This window comes from Lethenteron reissneri, chromosome 67 (genome assembly GCF_015708825.2).
Source record: "Lethenteron reissneri isolate LAM-NWPU_2019-01 chromosome 67, ASM1570882v1, whole genome shotgun sequence".
Taxonomy (NCBI): domain Eukaryota; kingdom Metazoa; phylum Chordata; class Hyperoartia; order Petromyzontiformes; family Petromyzontidae; genus Lethenteron; species Lethenteron reissneri.
Genome location: NC_083845.1, coordinates 48,125 through 68,733, shown reverse-complemented (window position 1 = coordinate 68,733; position 20,609 = coordinate 48,125). Strand labels below are relative to the sequence as shown.

General features: G+C 54.6%; 1 protein-coding gene and 1 long non-coding RNA gene across 2 annotated transcripts in view; both read left to right on the top strand.

Moving 5' to 3' along the window:
- LOC133360203 (uncharacterized) overlaps nucleotides 1-1,011 on the top strand; it is a 27,860-nt gene extending 26,849 nt beyond the window's left edge. Inside the window, exon 3 of the long non-coding RNA XR_009757236.1 lies at nucleotides 837-1,011. This is a non-coding gene — a long non-coding RNA (uncharacterized LOC133360203). The remainder of the gene's footprint in view (nucleotides 1-836) is intronic.
- A 5,596-nt stretch (nucleotides 1,012-6,607) lies between these two features.
- On the top strand, nucleotides 6,608-19,471 carry LOC133360053 (splicing factor 3A subunit 2-like). Its single transcript, XM_061578634.1, has 3 exons — nucleotides 6,608-6,673; nucleotides 13,504-13,615; nucleotides 18,551-19,471. The coding sequence occupies exons 1-3, from the start codon at nucleotides 6,608-6,610 to the stop codon at nucleotides 19,120-19,122; spliced, it is 750 nt and encodes a 249-aa protein (XP_061434618.1). The 3' UTR covers nucleotides 19,123-19,471.
- Nucleotides 19,472-20,609: the final 1,138 nt, after the last annotated feature.

Here is a 20,609-nt window from a genome sequence, read left to right as displayed (position 1 = left end):
GGCCGCCTTTGTCTCTCCCCCAGTGGTGATGTTTACTCCACACTAACCGCAGCGTTTGTGTGTGTGTGTCTGTGTGTGTGTGTCTGTGTGTGTGTCTGTGTGTGTGTGTGTCTGTGTGTGTCTGTGTGTGTGGTGTCTGTGTGTGTGTCTGTGTGTGTGTCTGTGTGTGTCTGTGTGTGTCTGTGTGTGTGTCTGTGTGTGTGTCTGTGTGTTTCTGTGTCGCAGGACCGGAGTGGAGGGACACTTTTTTTCTTTTTGTACGGATGAAGACCATTGTAGAATCCTCTGCAACGGCTCCATATATACACACACACGTATATATATATATAAACCTTGTACACACACACACCGTGTACACACAGACACACACCGTATACACACACGTATATATATAAGCCTTGTACACACAGACACACACCGTGTACACACAGACACACACCGTGTACACACACACACACACCGTGTACACAACAGACACACACCGTGTACACACCCACACACACACCGTGTACACACACACACACACACCGTGTACACAGACACACACCGTGTACACACAGACACACCACCGTGTACACACAGACACACACCGTGTAACACAGACACATATTATATAAACCGTGTACACACACACAAAGACACACACACAGACACACACACAACTATATACACACACACACCTATACACACACTATATACACACACACACCTATACACACGTATATATAGACCGTCTAGGAGGGGGATGAGTAAGTGGTGAAGGTGGTGGTGAAGGTGGTGGTGAAGGTGTGGTGACGGTGGTGGTGGTTGAAGGTGGTGGTGAAGGTGGTGGTGAGGTGGTGGTGGTGGTGAAGATGGTGATTGTGGTCAGCAGTGCCACTGAGTAGCGTTTCAGAGTGAATTTAACAATCAATGTAAGTGGAGAAAAATCTCACCCTGCCACTGACCCCCTCACCCACCCACCCACTCACCCACCCACTCACCCACCCCCTCACCCACCCACCCACTCACCCACCCACTCACTCCACTCACATCATCCACCCACTCACTCACCCACCCACTCACCCACCCACTCACCCACCCACCCACTCACCCACCCACTCACCCACCCACTCACCCACCCACTCACCCACCCACCCACCCACTCACCCACCCACCCACTCACCCACCCACCCCACTCACCACCCACTCACCCACCCACTCACTCACCCACCCACTCACCCGCCTGTCGCCTCTCCCGGGGACCGATTAATGGGCAGCGCGCCCTTTGAGATGTTTTAGTTTTAGTTTAGTGGGGGGGGGGGATTAGTGGGGGTAGTAGTGGGGGGTAGTTAGTGGGGGGGGATTAGTGGGGGGTAGTTAGTGGGGGGGAGGAGTAGGTAAACTTTTTAAATTTCTCATTTAAATTAACGATTTACGTTTTCTCTCTAAAAAAAAAAACACTCCATGCTTTCTTGCCACGACTCCCCCCACCACCCACCCACCACCCCCACCCACCCACCACCCACCCACCACCACCACCGCCCACCCACCACTCAGCCCTACCACCCACCACCACACACCCACCCACCGCCCACACACCACCACCCACCGCCCACCCACCACTCAGCCCTACCACCCACCCCCCACCACCCACCCACCACCACACACCCACCCACCCCCCCACCACCCACCCACCCCCACCCACCACCCACCACCACCACACCCACCCACCGCCCACACACCCAACCCACCCACCACTCAGCCCTACCACCCCCACCACCACCCACCACCCACCACCACACACCCACCACCACCTACCGCCCATCCACCACTCACCCACCCACCACCCACCACCGCCACCCACCACCCACCCACGCCTACCACCCACCTCCCACCCACCACCACCACCGCCCACCCACCCACCACCCACCCACCACCCACCCACCCACCACCCACCCACGCCTACCACCCACCTCCCACCCACCACCACCCACCGCCCACCCACCCACCACCACACACCCACCCACCCACCACTCAGCCCTACCACCCACCCCGCACCCACCCACCACCCCCCACCCACCACCACCCACCCCCCACCCACCACCACCCATCACGCGGCGCGATATGGGGGGGCACGTGTCCACGTGGTGATGTGTCACGTGTCCACGTGGTGATGTGTCACGTGTCACGCGGTGAGGTGTCACGTGTCCCACGCGGTTGGGTGTCACGGGAAATAAATGACGAGTCGATGTCAATGGGGGCGCTGTGTGTGGTCCATGGCTGATTGAGTTGCGTGAGTTGACGACTACTTGGCCTGGTCTACAGGAGGTCGTGGTAGATGTTGACTACCTCGCCTGGTCTAAAAGAGGTCGTGGTAGATGTTGACTACCTCGCCTGGTACACAGGAGGTCGTGGTAGATGTGACTACCTCGCCTGGTCTACAGGAGGTCGTGGGAGATGTTGACTACCTCGCCTGGTCTACAGGAGGTCGTGGGAGATGTTGACTACCTCGCCTGGTCTACAGGAGCTCGTGGTAGATGTTGACTACCTCGCCTGGTACACAGGAGGTCGTGGTAGATGTTGACTACCCTCGCCTGGTCTACAGGAGGTCGTGGTAGATGTTGACTACCTCGCCTGGTCTACAAGAGGTCGTGGTAGATGTTGACTACCTCGCCTGGTCTACAGGAGGTCGTGGTAGATGTTGACCACCTCGCCTGGTCTACAAGAGGTCGTGGTAGATGTTGACTACCTCGCCTGGTCTACAGGAGGTCGTGGTAGATGTTGACTACCTCGCCTGTCTACAAGAGGTCGTGGTAGATGTTGACTACCTCGCCTGGTCTACAGGAGGTCGTGGTAGATGTTGACTACCTCGCCTGGTCTACAAGAGGTCGTGGTAGATGTTGACTAACCTCGTCTGGTCTACAAGAGGTCGTGGTAGATGTTGACTACCTCGCCTGGTCTACAAGAGGTCGTGGTAGATGTTGACCACCTCGCCTGGTCTACAAGAGGTCGTGGTAGATGTTGACTACCTCGCCTGGTCTACAAGAGGTCGTGGTAGATGTTGACTACCTCGCCTGGTCTACAAGAGGTCGTGGTAGATGTTGACTACCTCGCCTGGTCTACAGGAGGTCGTGGTAGATGTTGACCACCTCGCCTGGTCTACAAGAGGTCGTGGTAGATGTTGACCACCTCGCCTGGTCTACAAGAGGTCGTAGTAAATGTTGACTACCTCGCCTGGTCTACAAGAGGTCGTGGTAGATGTTGACTACCTCGCCTGGTCTACAAGAGGTCGTAGTAGATGTTGACTACCTCGCCTGGTCTACAAGAGGTCGTGGTAGATGTTGACTACCTCGCCTGGTCTACAAGAGGTCGTGGTAGATGTTGACTACCTCGCCTGGTCTACAAGAGGTCGTGGTAGATGTTGACTACCTCGCCTGGTCTACAAGAGGTCGTGGTAGATGTTGACTACCTCGCCTGGTCTACAAGAGGTCGTGGTAGATGTTGACTACCTCGCCTGGTCTACAGGAGGTCGTGGTAGATGTTGACTACCTCGCCTGGTCTACAAGAGGTCGTGGTAGATGTTGACTACCTCGCCTGGTCTACAGAGGTCGTGGTAGATGTTGACTACCCTTCGCCTTGTCTACAGGAGGTCGTGGTAGATGTTGACTACCTCGCCTGGTCTACAAGAGTCGTGGTAGATGTTGACTACCTCGCCTGGTCTACAAGAGGTCGTGGTAGATGTTGACTACCTCGCCTGGTCTACAAGAGGTCGTGGTAGATGTTGACCACCTCGCCTGGTCTACAAGAGGTCGTGGTAGATGTTGACCACCTCGGCCTGGTCTACAAGAGGTCGTGGTAGATGTTGACTACCTCGCCTGGTCTACAAGAGGTACGTGGTAGATGTTGACTACCTCGCCTGGTCTACAAGAGGTCGTGGTAGATGTTGACTACCTCGCCTGGTCTACAGGAGGTCGTGGTAGATGTTGACTACCTCGCCTGGTCTACAAGAGGTCGTGGTAGATGTTGACTACCTCGCCTGGTCTACAAGAGGTCGTGGTAGATGTTGACCACCTCGCCTGGTCTACAAGAGGTCGTGGTAGATGTTGACCACCTCGCTGGTCTACAAGAGGTCGTGTAGATGGTGGACCTACCTCGCCTGGTATAAGAGGTCGTGGTAGATGTTGACTACCTCGCCTGGTCTACAGGAGGTCGTGGTAGATGTTGACTACCTCGCCTGGTCTACAGGAGGTCGTGGTAGATGTTGACTACCTCGCCTGGTCTACAAGAGGTCGTGGTAGATGTTGACTACCTCGCCTGGTCTACAAGAGGTCGTGGTAGATGTTGACCACCTCGCCTGGTCTACAAGAGGTCGTGGTAGATGTTGACCACCTCGCCTGGTCTACAAGAGGTCCGTGGTAGATGTTGACTACCTCGCCTGGTCTACAAGAGGTCGTGGTAGATGTTGACTACCTCGCCTGGTCTACAAGAGGTCGTGGTAGATGTTGACCACCTCGCCTGGTCTACAAGAGGTCGTGGTAGATGTTGACTACCTCGCCTGGTCTACAAGAGGTCGTGGTAGATGTTGACTACCTCGCCTGGTCTACAGGAGGTCGTGGTAGATGTTGACTACCTCGCCTGGTCTACAGGAGGTCGTGGTAGATGTTGACTACCTCGCCTGGTCTACAGGAGGTCGTGGTAGATGTTGACCACCTCGCCTGGTCTACAAGAGGTCGTGGTAGATGTTGACCACCTCGCCTGGTCTACAGGAGGTCTGTGTAAATGTTGACCACCTCGCCTGGTCTACAGGAGGTCGTGGTAGATGTTGACCACCTCGCCTGGTCTACAAGAGGTCGTGGTAAATGTGACTACCTCGCCTGGTCTACAAGAGGTCGTGGTAGATGTTGACCACCTCGCCTGGTACGCAAGAGGTCGTGGTAGATGTTGACTACCTCGCCTGGTACGCAGGAGGTCGTGGTAGATGTTGACTGGATTGTGTGTGGAGCTCACAAATCCTTAAAAGATCTGGGCAAAGTCCCATCGGTGAGCTCCTCCGGCAGGCAAGGCTGCGTTGGCTGGGTCATGTAGCCCGCATGCCCAGCCACCGCATGCCCAAACAGCTTTTGTTCGGCCGGATCGAGGGGGCTAGACGGGCGCGGCACGGGCTGGAGAAGAGATGGAGTGATGTGGTACAGGAGGACGTGGAGCTGAGTGGACTTGCCGATGACTGGTACCAGCGGTGTCAAGATCGGCCTCTGTGGAGGAGGCTCGTGAAGGACGCTACTGGGCTGTGCCAAGCTAGGTGCACATTGAGGCTACTGGGCAGTTGGAGACAGTCGCCCTCCAACAACAACGGAGGGCGGAGGAGCGACGCTCACAACAACGAGCGGAGCGCCGGGTGGCTAAAGCACAGCAAGTTGGCACAGTAGGGGGCACAGGTGGTGCATCAGCCAGCGGGCGTTCGACACTTCACGTGGCCTCAAGGTGCACATAGCCTGGCACAAGCGTCGTGGTGACGTCACCGCCACTTAGTGGCGAATGGCGGTTGTTGTTGTCTGTGTGTCAGTGTCTTAAAATAAGCCATAATAAATTAATAAAATAAAACTTTATAAAATAATAAACTAAAAAACATAATAAAATAATTCAAATAAAACATAATAAGATAATAAAAATAAAACATAATAAATAATAACAATAAAACAATAAAATATTAAAATAAACCATAATGAAATAATAAAATAAAACTTTATAAAATAATAAAGAAAAAACATAATAAAATAATAACAATTTAACTAAATAAAATAACAAAATAAAACATAATAAAAAATTAATTCTCACGACGTTTCGGCCACAACGCAAGCAGCCGTCCTCAGGTGAAGAACAGCGTCTGTCGGGGAGACAGCGTCTCAATGAAACGCCACCAGGCTTGCGCGATGACGTCACCGCACGCGCTTGAAGTCGATTGCGTGATGACGTCACGACGCGCCTGCGTCGTTTGCGCGATGACGTCACCACGCGCAGATCCCAACGCCGTCCGTGGCCGGTGAGGGGGTGACGTCATCCCCTCGGCTTGTTCGACCCGCGTGACGTCACGAACACCCGTTCCTCTCCCCCCCCCCCCCCCGAGGCACGGGTGTGACGTCACGCCGTTCCGAGGCACGGGTTTGACGTCACGCCATGTCCGAGGCACGGTTGTGACGTCACGCCACTCCGAGGTAGGGGTGTTGTCATGCCAGTCCGAGGCTCGGGTGACGTCACGCCGGTTCCCGTGTGTGTGAGAGACGCGGAGGGAGACGAGGTGGTGACGTCCACGCCAGTCCGTGGCACGGGTGACGTCATTCCAGTCCGAGGCATGGGTGACGTCACGCCAGTCCGAGGCACGGGTGACGTCACGCCGGTTCCCGTGTGTGTGTGAGAGACTCGGAGGAGATGAAGGTGACGTCACGCCTGTCCTAGGCACATGTGACGTCACGCCTGTCCAAGGTACGGATGACGTCACGTCACTCCGAGGCCCGGGTGACGTCACCGCCTGTTTCCGTGTGTGAGTGAGAGACGCGGAGGGAGACGCGTAGGAGGTGGAGGAGGAGGTGGTGGCAGTAGGAGGTGGAGTAGGTGGTGGAGGGTGGCGATGGAGGCGATGTCCGAGTCGTGTGGAGGCGAGCAAAGCCGCACACTCACTGAGCAGCAGCAGCAGGTGAGTGCAGGGCTGCGGTGATGGTGGCCTTAGTCGCCATCACCATCATCACCATCATCATCATCACCATCACCACCACCATCATCATCATCACCATTATCATCACCATTATCATCATCACCATCATCATCATCACCATCATCATCACCACCACCATCATCATCACCCATCACCCACCACCATCATCATCATCACCATCATCATCATCACCATCATCATCATCACCATTATCATCACCATCATCATCACCATATATCATCATCACCATCCCACCACCATCATCATCATCACCATTATCATCATCATCATCACCATTATCATCACCACCATCATCACCATTATCACCATCATCATCACCATCATCATCACCACCATCATTACCATCATCATCATCATCACCATCATCATCATCACCACCATCATCATCATCACCATCATCATCATCACCATCATCATCATCACCATCATCATCATCACCATCATCTCATCACCATCATCACCACCATCATCACCATCATCACCATCATCATCATCACCACCATCACCACCATCATCATCACCCATCATCACCACCATCATCACCATCATCATCATCATCACCACCATCATCACCATCATCATCACCACCACATCATCACCATCACCATCATCACCACCATCATCACCATCATCATCACCATCATCATCATCACCATCATCACCATCATCACCATCATCATCATCACCACCATCACCATCATCACCACCATCATCATCATCACCATCATCATCACCATCATCACCATCATCACCATCATCATCACCACCATCATCACCACCATCACCATCATCACCATCATCACCATCATCATCACCATCATCACCACCACCATCATCACCACCATCACCATCATCACCATCATCATCACCATCATCACCATCATCATCACCATCATCACCATCACCATCATCACCACCATCACCATCACCATCATCACCATCATCACCATCATCACCATCATCATCATCACCATCATCACCATCATCACCATCACCACCATCATCACCATCACCACCATCATCACCACCATCACCATCATCACCATCACCACCATAATCCCACCATCACCATCATCATCACCATCACCATCATCACCATCATCACCATCATCATCACCACCATCATCATCACCATCATCATCACCACCATCACCACTACCATCATCACCACCATCATCACCACCATCACCACCACCACCATCATCATCACTACCATCATCACCACCATCATCACCATCATCATCACCACCATCATCATCATCATCACCACCATCATCATCATCACCACCATCACCACCACCATCATCACCACCATCACCATCACCACCATCATCATCACCATCATCACCATCATCATCATCACCATCATCATCACCATCATCATCACCACCACCATCATCACCACCATCACCACCATCACCACCATCACCATCATCACCACCATCACCACCATCATCACCATCACCACAGACACACAGACACACAGACACAACAACAACCGCCATTCGCCATTAAGTGGCGGTGACGTACCACGACGTTTGTGCCAGGCCATGCACCTTGAGGCCACGTGAAGTGTCGAACGCCCGCTGGCAGGAGGTCACGGGACAGACCCAGCAGGTGCCACGGGTCGACTGCTGTGCCAGGCTAGGTGCGGAGGAGGTCACGGGGCAGACCCAGCAGGTGCCATGGGTTGACTGCTGTGCCAGGCTAGGTGCAAGAAGAGTCACGGGGCAGACCCAGCAGGTGTCCATTGGGTTGACTGCCTGTCCGGCTAGGTGCAGGAGGAGGTCACGGGGAGACCCAGCAGGTGCCATGGGTTGACTGCTGTGCCAGGCGAGGTGCCGGAGGAGGTCACGGGACAGACCCAGCAGGTGCCATGGGTGACTGCTGTGCCAGGCTAGTCCTAGGAGGAGGTCACGGGACGAACCCAGCAGGTGCCATGGATTGACTGCTGTGGCCAGGCTAGGGCAGGAGGAGGTCACGGAGGCAGACCCAGCAGGTGCCCACGGGTCAACTTACTGAGATGACCGAGATGAACCGGGAGATGAACTGGGCTGATGCACCACCTGTGCCCCCTACTGTGGCCAACTTGCGGTGCTTTAGCCACTCCGGCGCTCCGCTCGTTGATTGTGAGCGTCCGCTCCTCCGCCCTCCGTTTGTTGTTGGAGGGGCGACTGCCTCCACCTGCCCAGTAGCCTCAATGTGCACCTAGCTTGGCACAGCCCAGTAGCGTCCTTCACGAGCCTCCTCCACAGAGGCCGATCTTGACACCGCTGGTACCAGTCATCGGCAAGTCCACTCAGCTCCACGTCCTCCTGTACCACAGCTCCTTACGATTTACAAGTATAACCCGTAAAAACAAAGTTTTTCACTATAAATCCTTTATATGCGTGGCGGCGAACTTAATATAAAGGATTTAAAAATATATTCGCCTGTGGAGGACGCGGGGATCGATCCCGCGACCTTTAGCATGGGAAGCGAGGGCGCTACCAACTGCGCTACTCCGCCACGGCCAGTGGAGGGGTTACGCTCTGGGCTCTTACACTGTGACGTTCAGCCAAAGCCATGAATGAGTTCTATTTGAATATATGTAAAATACATTTTTTTTGCCTAAAAAGTGTAAAATTTTGGGAAATTTTTTTCACGAACAATAATTGTCTGGCACAACGAGTCTGTGTGGAAAATGTCAGCTCGATTGGATCACGGGAAGTGGGTTAAAAAACGACCGAAAGATTTGCACGGTCCTAAGCAAGCACGCACGCAAGTGAACTTAATATAAAGGATTTAAAAATTCCCTACCCTTCATCACTGCTAATCCTACACAATACACGAGCAGAATATGACTTTGAGACCACCCTACCACCACCACCTACACATTCCACAAAGAGTGAATAATCTCATAATCTTCTTAGTTCTTTCGGTAAAGAAGGGAAGTAATAAAATAATAAAAACAAAACATAACACAAAACACCTCCCCCCCCCTCCAACCCAGCTTAAATATACGCCCCAAGCTTGGTGCTGTTTCATTCTTCACCTGAGGGCGGCTGCTTGCGTTGTGGCCGAAACGTCGTGAGAATTATTTTATTATGTTTTATTTTTATTATTTTATTACTTCCCTTCTACGTGACGACTTCACCGAAAGAACCAAGAAGATGACGTTTTCGAGGTTGAGGGAATCACCCTCTCCCCAAGGACCTCACGGAAATGCTCAGCAAATCTGCAAATCTGTTTCTGGGGGTCGGAGATTGGATCACCGTTCTTTCCCCGAATGATGGTAGTAGGTGTGGCACTGCAGGTTACTTTTTTGATGGAGTTAAATAGTCATTTGTGATCGCGGGCCATTGGGGCAGACTCCATCTCCTCACCAGCCCGCAACCACCACCCGTCATCCTTGCAGCGCCTCACGGCTCTCCGAACCTCCGAGCGAAGGCTGCGGTAAAAGCCTCCACATTCTCCGACGTGGGATGCTGTAGCCGATGAGAGTGGGCCTGTCGCTTTTTCTCAGCCAGCCTGAACACCGCCTCTGTCAGCCAGGGTCTCTGCGGATGTTTGGACCGTCTACCCAAAGCAGCCATTGCAGCTGCATGAACCACTGTCCTAAAACCTCACCCGTTTCTCGACAGACCTGTTCTTCACCTGAGGACGGCTGCTTGCGTTGTGGCCGAAACGTCGTGAGAATTTTAATTTAATTATGTTTAATTTTCATTATTTTATTATTTCCCTTCTACGTGACGACTTTACCGAAAGAATCAAGAAGATGAATCCCTGCAGTCACGAAAGCTTTAAATCGAAACAACAGAGTGGGTTAAATGAAAGCGTGAAAAAATATCTAAATTTGAAAACTTATTTCCTGCCTAAAATATTTAAAAAATTCACCAACAAACGGGATGGACTTTTATTTTTAACATCGCATTTACCAGTGGCGAAATATAGTAATAGGTTTTTACCCTTTCAACTGGTACAAAAACTGACACCTTTATACCAGGCATCATGTTTGCAATAACCACAACACAAGCAGTCAAAATGCAAACAAAAAGAAACAACTCTGATGATGATAATGATATGCACTGTCCTTGAACTTGATTGGTCCACACCCGAGACAGCTTTTCTTAGAGCCTAGTCTCACATGGTGTTGGACCAGATGACGCCTTTTGGCGTCCGTTTTTGTACCAGTTGAAAGAGTAAAAACCTATTACTAACGAAAAGCCTCTGTACGGTTATAGAAAGACAATTCGATCTCTGATGTTGGTGGCTTAGACATGAGGTGGGTGCGGCAGACAGACGGAGAGACGTGTAACCTCCAGATTTGATCAGTCGTTTTATTGTGCAAACTCCAAAACCACTCCCCAAGTGCTCAACGGCACATCGAAGTGTAAAGGTGAGAAGATGGACTTTGGTACCATTGCAGCCGGGAGCAATCTGGCTGGCTTTGAAGTCGGAGGTGGGGCGGGGGTGGAAGTCTGCCCCGTCTGGTTCGTTAATTTTGTTTGTTAATTATCTCGTATGAAGCGTGTGGGGGGGGAGGGGGGTCCGTTCGCCCGCGAGGAAGCGTGCCTCGTAGAACTAATTCTCGGACGCAAACTCGCCTGAGCCCTGCTCCCCCCTTCCCCGCCGCCACTAGGCATCATCATTGTCGTCGTCTGTTTTGCTTCTGTCTAAAGCTGGGGGGGTCCCCAACCTCCGGACCGTGTACCGGTACCGGTCCGTGGCCTGTTAGCGGAGGTCGCAAACGGGTTTTGATTCCTTACCCGTACCCGTACCCGGCCACACCAGGGTCGCACATGGGTACGGCTACCCGTACCCGGCCGGGTACGGGTAGCCGTTCCCTACCCGTACCCTGTGCCCTACCCGAAATGAGTGACAAACGGTGACTCGCCAGTGACTCACGGCCTGCCCGTACCCTGCCGCACCAGGGTCGCAAACGGGTACCTGTACCCGGCCGTACCCGTACCCTACCCGTACCCAGCCGGGCACGGGTAGGGTACGGGTATCGGGTACCTGATTGCGACCTCTGGGATGAAGCCATGTTGCAGGCGCGGGTGGGTTGATTCTAGGAACTTGAATCGTGAGAAGAGACAAGACGTTGGGAAATGAGTGACAAACGGTGACTCACCAGTGACTCACGGCCTACCTGTACCCGTACCCGGCCGCACTAGGGTCGCAAACGGGTACCCGTACCTGTACCCGGCCACGGGTAGCCGGGTATCGGGTAGGGTACGGGTATCGGGTACCCATTTGCGACCCTGGTGCGGCCGGGTACGGGAAAGGAATCAAAACCCGTTTGCGACCTCTGCCGCTGCACCACCTCTCTCGCATTGACCCCAACCACCCTACCCACCCACCTACCCACCCACCCCACCTACCCACCCACCTACCCACCCCACCCACCTACTTACCCACCTACCCACCCGCCTACCCACCCACCTACCCACCCCACCCACCTACCCACCCACCTCCCCACCCACCTACCCACCCACCCACCCTACCCACCTACCCACCCGCCTACCCACCCACCTACCCACCCCACCCACCTACCACCCACCTCCCCACCCACCTACCCACACCTACCCACCCTACCCACCCACCCACCCTACCCACCCACCACCTACCCCACCCACCCACCTACCCCCCCACCTACCCACCCCCCGCCTACCCTACCCACCCACCTACCCACCCACCTACCCACCACCACCTCCCACCCACCCTACCCACCTACCCACCCACCTACCCCCACCTACCTACCCACCCACCCACCCCCCCACCTACCCACCCACCCACCCCCCCACCTACCCACCCACCTACCCACCCACCTACCCACCCACCCACCTACCTACCCCACCCACCTACCCACCTACCCACCCACCAACCCACCCACCTACCCACCCACCTACCCCCCCACCTACCCACCCACCGACCCCTACCCACCCACCCCACCCCACCCTACCCACCTATCTACCCACCCTCCCCACCCACCTACCCACCTACCCACCTACCCCCCTCCCCACCCACCTACCTACCCACCCACCCACCTACCCACCCACCTACCTACCCACCTATTTACCCACCCACCCTACTCACCCACCTACCCCCCCACCTACCCCCCCACCCACCTACTTACCCACCTACCCACCCGCCTACCCACCCACCTACCCACCCCACCCACCTACCCACCCACCCACCTCCCCACCCACCTACCCACCCACCCACCCTACCCACCTACCCACCTACCCACCTACCTACCCACCTACCCACCCACCTACCCACCACCTACCCCACCCACCCACCTACCCCCCCACCTACCCATCCCCCGCCTACCCTACCCACCCACCTACCCACCCACCTACCCACCCACCCACCTCCCACCCACCCTACCCACCTACCCACCCACCTACCCCCACCTACCTACCCACCCACCACCCCCCACCTACCCACCCACCCCCCCACCTACCCACCCACCTACCCACCCACCTACCCACCCACCCACCCACCTACCTACCCCACCCACCTACCCACCTACCCACCAACCCACCCACCTACCCACCCACCTACCCCCCCACCTACCCACCCACTGACCCACCTACCCACCCCACCCCACCCTACCCACCTATCTACCCACCCTCCCCACCCACCTACCCACCTACCCCACCCACCTCCCCACCCACCTACCTACCCACCCACCCACCTACCCACCCACCTACCTACCCACCTATTTACCCACCCACCCTACTCACCCACCTACCCCCCCACCTACCCCCCCACCCACCTACCCACCCTCCTCTGCCCTGTCACAGCCAGGCGACCATGGCCTCACCCTGAGGCTGACGAGGCCACGGGGCGACCGGCGCGTCGTGTGGACCAGCGACACGATTGACAACGAACACTTGGGTCGTCGCTCCTCCAAGTGTGAGTCTCCGTCGTGGACTACCTCGCCGGGTCTACAGGAGGTCGTGGGTTCCATCTCTCTCTCTCATCATCATCACGGTGGCTAGGAGATGTTAACTACCTCGCCTCGTGTGCAGGAGGTCGTGGGTTCCATCTCTCTCTCATCATCATCACGGTGGCTAGGAGATGTTAACTACCTCGCCTCGTGTGCAGGAGGTCGTGGGTTTGATCCTGACTCTTTGAAGCATCATCATCATCACGGTGGCTAGGAGATGTTAACTACCTCGCCTCGTGTGCAGGAGGTCGTGGGTTCCATCTCTCATCATCATCATGGTGGCTAGGAGATGTTAACTACCTCGCCTCGTGTGCAGGAGGTCGTGGGTTCCATCTCTCATCATCATCACGGTGGCTAGGAGATGTTAACTACCTCGCCGCGTGTGCAGGAGGTCGTGGGTTTGATCCTGACTCTTTGAAGCATCATCATCATCACGGTGGCTAGGAGATGTTAACTACCTCGCCTCATGTGCAGGAGGTCGTGGGTTTGATCCTGACTCTTTGAAGCATCATCATCATCACGGTGGCTAGGAGATGTTGACAACCTCGCCTGGTCTACAGGAGGTCGTGGGTTTGATCTTGACCCTGACGCCTGCTGCTGTATAGTTTGGAGCCTGTGTGTCTCTCTCTCTCTCATCATCATCACGGTGGCTAGGAGATGTTGACAACCTCGCCTGGTCTACAGGAGGTCGTGGGTTCCATCTCTCATCATCACGGTGGCTAGGAGATGTTGACTACCTCGCCTGGTCTACAGGAGGTCGTGGGTTCCATCTCTCTCTCTCATCATCATCATCACGGTGGCTAGGAGTTGTTGACTACCTCGCCTGTGTGTGTGTGTATGTGTGTGTGTGTACATGTGTATGTGTGTGTATCTGTGTGTGTATGTTGTATGTGTGTGTGTGTGCACGTGTGTGTGTATCTGTGTGCGTGTGTGTATGTGTATGTATTATATGTGTCCGGCAAAACAACCTCCTACCTCCTCGCGGTGCCGGACGGGCAACACTGTCGTGGGCAGTGCTGTGGGGGGAGGGCCAATGCCCATTGGCCTCTCCCCTCATGGCGTCTGTGACCACCACAGTGGCTAAACGGGGGCTCTGGACGGGTGCGAGGGGCTGGTAACCCCTCCACCTTCAATCAACCACCACTAAATTACGAATTACACATAAACCTGTAACAAATAAGCTTGTGCCGGAGGCTCCGGGGGGTCAGGCTTTTATGACGTCTCCTGGCCAAACCCATTTGGCGGAGCCAGGAGATTGAATTTTCACCCTCGGGGCTCCTCCAGAAACAACAAAAAACCATTGCGGATGGCCACGTGGAATGTTCGAACGCTCACTGCGGAGGAGAGGCTGCCACTCCTCTGTCGGGAGCTGGACCAGTACCGCCTGGATCTCTGTGGCATTCAGGAGGTCCGGTGGACCGGTTCTGGCTCCTGCCACCATGAGGGGTGGACAGTCCTCTACTCGGGGCAGGAGACTGCCAAACAACAGGGTGTGGCTCTTCTTCTGAACAAAAGAATGAAGGGGGCGTGGGAGCGTGGTGGTGAGGTGTGGGAAGCTGTAAGCCCCAGGATACTTTGGGCTCGCCTTCCCATCAACCAGAGGCGAGGAGTGGTGGTCGTGGTTACTTATGCCCCCACCGAAGACGAACATCCGTGGAGGGATGCAGGCAAAGCCGATGAGTCAGACTCTTTCTATGACCTCCTGTCACAGGTGCTGGCTAAAGTGGCCACTCGGGACAGAATCATCTTGTTGGGTGACTTCAATGCCCGATTTGGTCATGATGCTGGCACCTGGTCTGGAGTGATTGGAAGGCATGGGCCAGATCAGCTCAATAATAACGGTAGGAGGCTGCTAGATTTTTGTGCAGCCCATGGGCTTGTAATTACCAACACGCTCTTCCGGCATCGGCGCATCCACACAACATCATGGATACATGCCGGGTCCAAGCAAGAACATCTGCTGGACTACATAGTGACGGACCAGCGGATGCGAGCCCATGTCCTTGACACCAGGACCTACCGTGGAGCTGATCTGTCCTCTGACCATCAACTAGTCAACTGTAAAATGCGCCTGCCTTTCTTCCACTCCGGTGGTGGGTGTACACCCAGGATCCCATTCCAACCAAAAGTGGCCTGGTCTCAGTTAGCTGATGAAAGTTGCAAGCGAGAATTTCATCATCGCTTGCAGCTGGGGTTGGCATCGTCCCCCACTCCACCTGATGTCGAGGGGAAATGGGCGAGGTTTAGGACTGTGACTCATGCAGCTGCAATGGCTGCTTTGGGTACGCGGTCCAGACCTCCCCAGAAACCCTGGCTGACAGAGGAGGTGTTCAGGTTAATTGAGAAAAAGCGACAGGCCCACTCTCATCGCCTACAGCATCCCACGTCAGAGAATGAGGAGGTTTACCGCAGCCTTCGCTCGGAAGTTCAGAGAGCCGTAAGGCGCTGTAAGGATGGGTGGTGGTCGCGGGTTGCTGAGGAGATGGAGTCTGCCTCAGTGGCCCGTGATCACAAATCACTATTTAACTCCATCAAAAAAGTAACCTGCAGCGCCACACCTATTACCATCATTAGAGGAAAAAACGGTGATCCAATCTCCGACCCCCAGGAACAGGTTTGCAGATTTGCTGAGCATTTCTGTGAGGTCCTGGGGGAGGGAAATTCTCTCAGCCAGGAAAACATCATGGCACAAAGTGGTGATAACCCTGCTGAGGCTGCGGTGCCTCAAATATTGGAAGAGGTCACCCCCTGTGAGTGGCTGACTGAGGTGCCAGCTGTTGAGGAAGTACTGAGGGCGATCCGGAGTCTGAGACCAGGGAAGGCACCGGGCAGAGATGATCTCCCAAGCGAAATGCTGAGGGAGGGTGGCGTTTGTGCACAGACTGCCCTATATGACATCATAACAACAGTCTGGACCACTGGACGGGTTCCGCAGGACTGGAAGGATGCCCTGGTGGTCCCCCTCTTTAAGAAGGGGGACCGTACCGACTGTAACAACTACAGGGGCATCTCACTCCTCAGTGTGCCGGGTAAGGTCCTGGCAAGGATTATTCAACATCGCCTTGCTAGGCACGCTGAGGAGAGGCTTGCGGAGCCCCAATGCGGTTTCAGGAAAGGGCGGTCCTGCACAGATGCCATATTTTCTGTCCGTCTGCTACAGCAGAGGTGTAGGGAATTCCAAAAAGACCTACATCTCTGCTTTATTGACCTGGTCAAGGCCTATGATACCATCAGTAGGACTGGGCTCTGGGTTGTTCTTCGTGCTTTCGGAGTCCCTGACCCTCTGCTCACGATCATTAAGGACCTTCATGATGGTGAGCGGGCCCGGGTAAAACTACGTGGCCGGGAGTCGGAGCCTTTCCCTGTACACCTTGGGGTGCGACAGGGATGTCCTCTGGCTCCCACATTATTAACATCTATTTTGACCGCGTAGTTCGTGAAGCCTTCAATAGCTGTACCGGGGAATTTCCATTTGGTACAGATATAATGGGAGGCTGATCGATGCCCGGGTGCGATCAAGGGATGGCTCCCTATTGGTCAACCATGTTATGTATGCCGATGATTTGGTAATAGCTGCTCATTCAGAAGAGGAGTTGGAGATGCTGCTGCTGAGACTGGAGCGTGCCACTAAGAGGTGGGGCCTTACCATCAGCCCCACCAAAACTAAGCACCTGCCTGGGTATTTTGTACCATCGGACACTCCACCCCCACAACTCCCAATTGGTGATGGGGCAGTTGTGGAGAGAGTGGAGAGTTTCCCATACCTGGGCAGTGTGCTTATGACCGGCTCCAGTTTATCAGCAGAGGTCTCACTCCGAATCAGTCGAGCGGCAATATCTTTTCATCGGTTGCGTAACGCTGTGTGGAAGCTACCTGGTCTGTCGCTCCGCACGAAGCTTCAGGTCTTCTCGGCCACGGTCATTCCCTCCCTTCTCTACGCTTGCGAGACGTGGACCCCCCTGGTGGAGCATCTTCGCCGGTTGGAAACATTTAGGCTGGCCTGCCTACGATCCATCCTGGGTTTAACCAGGCTGGATTGTGTGAGGAGCTCACAAATCCTTGAAAGATCTGGGCAAAGTCCCATCAGTGAGCTCCTCCGGCAGGCAAGGCTGCGTTGGCTGGGTCATGTAGCCCGCATGCCCAGCCACCGCATGCCTAAACAGCTTTTGTTCGGCCGGATCGAGGGGGCTAGACGGGCGCGGCACGGGCTGGAGAAGAGATGGAGTGATGTGGTACAGGAGGACGTGGAGCTGAGTGGACTTGCCGATGACTGGTACCAGCGGTGTCAAGATCGGCCTCAGTGGAGGAGGCTCGTGAAGGACGCTACTGGGCAGTTGGAGGCAGTCGCCCTCCAACAACAACGGAGGGCGGAGGAGCGACGCTCACAACAACGAGCGGAGCGCCGGGTGGCTAAAGCACAGCAAGTTGGCACAGTAGGGGGCACAGGTGGTGCATCAGCCAGTCATCTCGGTCATCTCGGTCAGTCGACCCGTGGCACCTGCTGGGTCTGCCCCGTGACCTCCTGCCAGCGGGCGTTCGACACTTCACGTGGCCTCAAGGTGCACATGGCCTGGCACAAGCGTCGTGGTGACGTCACCGCCACTTAGTGGCGAATGGCGGTTGTTGTATGTAAGTGTGTGTGTGTACGTGTGTGTGTGTGTGTATATGTGTGTGTATGTGTGTGTCTGTGTGTGTGTGTGTCTATGTGTGTGTCTGTATGTGTCTGTATGTGTGTACGTGTGTGTGTGTGCGTGTGTATCTGTGTGTGTGTATCTGTGTGTATATGTATCTGTGTGTGTGTACGTGTGTGTCTGTATGTGTGTACGTGTGTGTGTATCTATGTGTATGTATATGTACGTGTATGTGTGTACGTGTATGTGTGTACGTGTGTGGCACGTCAGGCTGCTGCGTCTACCAGAAGCCGCGCGACTTTGGCGAGAGCTCCTCGGACAGCGAATCGGAGGAGGGCGGATCCAACTGTGGCAACGCCCACTGCCCCCACGGGCACGCCCACAGCCACCCTGACTCCTCCCACATCCACCCTGACTCCTCCCACATCCACCCTGACTCCTCCCACATCCACCCTGACTCCTCCCACATCCACCCTGACTCCTCCCACAGCCACCCTGACTCCGCCCACATCCACACCGACTCCTCCCACATCCACCCTGACTCCGCCCACATCCACCCTGACTCCGCCCACATCCACCCTGACTCCTCCCACATCCACCCTGACTCCGCCCACATCCACCCTGACTCCTCCCACATCCACCCAGACTCCGCCCACATCCACCCTGACTCCGCCCACATCCACCCTGACTCCGCCCCCTCGCAAGCGGGACATCCCCACTCCCTGTCCGCTGATGACACCGGTCGTGACGGGGGTCGACCGGTGCCGGTGGTGCCGGCGGTGGTTGCCAGGGGCGACGACGGTGCGACCGGCGGGGCAGGGCACGCGAACGGGCAGCAGTAGAGCAGTGGAGCGAGCACGGGGAACGTACACACACACACACGTGTGTAGTACACGGCATACAGGACACGGGGTGTAGTACACGTCATACAGGACGCAGGATGTAGTACACGTCATACAGGACACAGGATGTAGTACACGTCATACAGGGCACGTGTGTGTAGTAGTACACGTCATACAGGACACGGGTTGTGTACATGTCATACAGGACACAGGATGTAGTACATGTCATACAGGACACGTGTGTGTAGTACATGTCATACAGGTCACAGGATGTAGTACACGTCATACAGGACACAGGTTTTAGTACACGTCACCGTACAGGACACATTATATAACATACAGCATAATGTAGGAGGTAGGTTATATCAACAACATGATACAGGACATACGGTGTCGCACACAGCGTAACACAGGACACGGGGTATTGTATGCAGGACATGTTACACGTGTGGGCAGTCGAGCGAGCGGTTCGTGGTGTACAGGACACCTGGGCGTGTGCGGTAGATCTCCGTGTACCGTACGCGGAGTGCACCTTACATGTGACAAGGCCGTGGGCATTAAGTCGATTTGTCCTACGGGACACGGGAACACTGCAGAGACCCCTAGACTCACACAGAGACACATAGACTCACACAGAGACCCATAGACTCATGCAGAGACCCATAGACTCACTCAGAGACCCATAGACTCACACAGAGACACATAGATTTACACAGAAACCCATAGACTCAGAGACCATAGACTCACTCAGAGACCCATAGACTCACACAGAGACACATAGATTTACACAGAAACCCATAGACTCAGAGACCATAGACTCACTCAGAGACCCATAGACTCGCACAGAGACACATAGATTTACACAGAAACCCATAGACTCAGAGACCATAGACTCACTCAGAGACCCATAGACTCACTCAGAGACACATAGATTCACTCAGAGACCCGTAGACTCACTCAGAGACACATAGATTTACACAGAAACCCATAGACTCAGAGACCATAGACTCACTCAGAGACCCCATAGACTCACTCAGAGACCCATAGACTCACACAGAGACCCATAGACTCACGCAGAGACCCATAGACTCACTCAGAGACCCATAGACTCAGAGACCCATAGACACACACAGAGACACATAGACTCACACAGAGACCCATAGACTCACACAGAGACCCATAGACTCACGCAGAGTCCCATATACTCACACAGAGACCCATATACTCACTCAGAGACCCATAGACTCAGAGACCCATAGACTTACTCAGAGACCATAGACTCACTCAGAGACCCATAGACTCACTCAGAGACACATAGACTCACACAGAGACCCATAGACTCACACAGAGACCCATAGACTCACGCAGAGACCCATAGACTCACACAGAGACACATAGATTTACACAGAAACCCATAGACTCAGAGACCATAGACTCACTCAGAGACCCATAGACTCACTCAGAGACACATAGACTCACACAGAGAC

Bases quoted from the DNA above. Each gene is read 5' to 3' on its own strand.
- LOC133360053 (XM_061578634.1), top strand. From the start codon at position 6,608: ATGGAGGCGATGTCCGAGTCGTGTGGAGGCGAGCAAAGCCGCACACTC. The intron at 6,674-13,503 runs GTGAGTGCAGGG...GCCCTGTCACAG, and splicing joins TCACTGAGCAGCAGCAGCAG to CCAGGCGACCATGGCCTCAC. The intron at 13,616-18,550 runs GTGAGTCTCCGT...GTGGCACGTCAG, and splicing joins GGGTCGTCGCTCCTCCAAGT to GCTGCTGCGTCTACCAGAAG.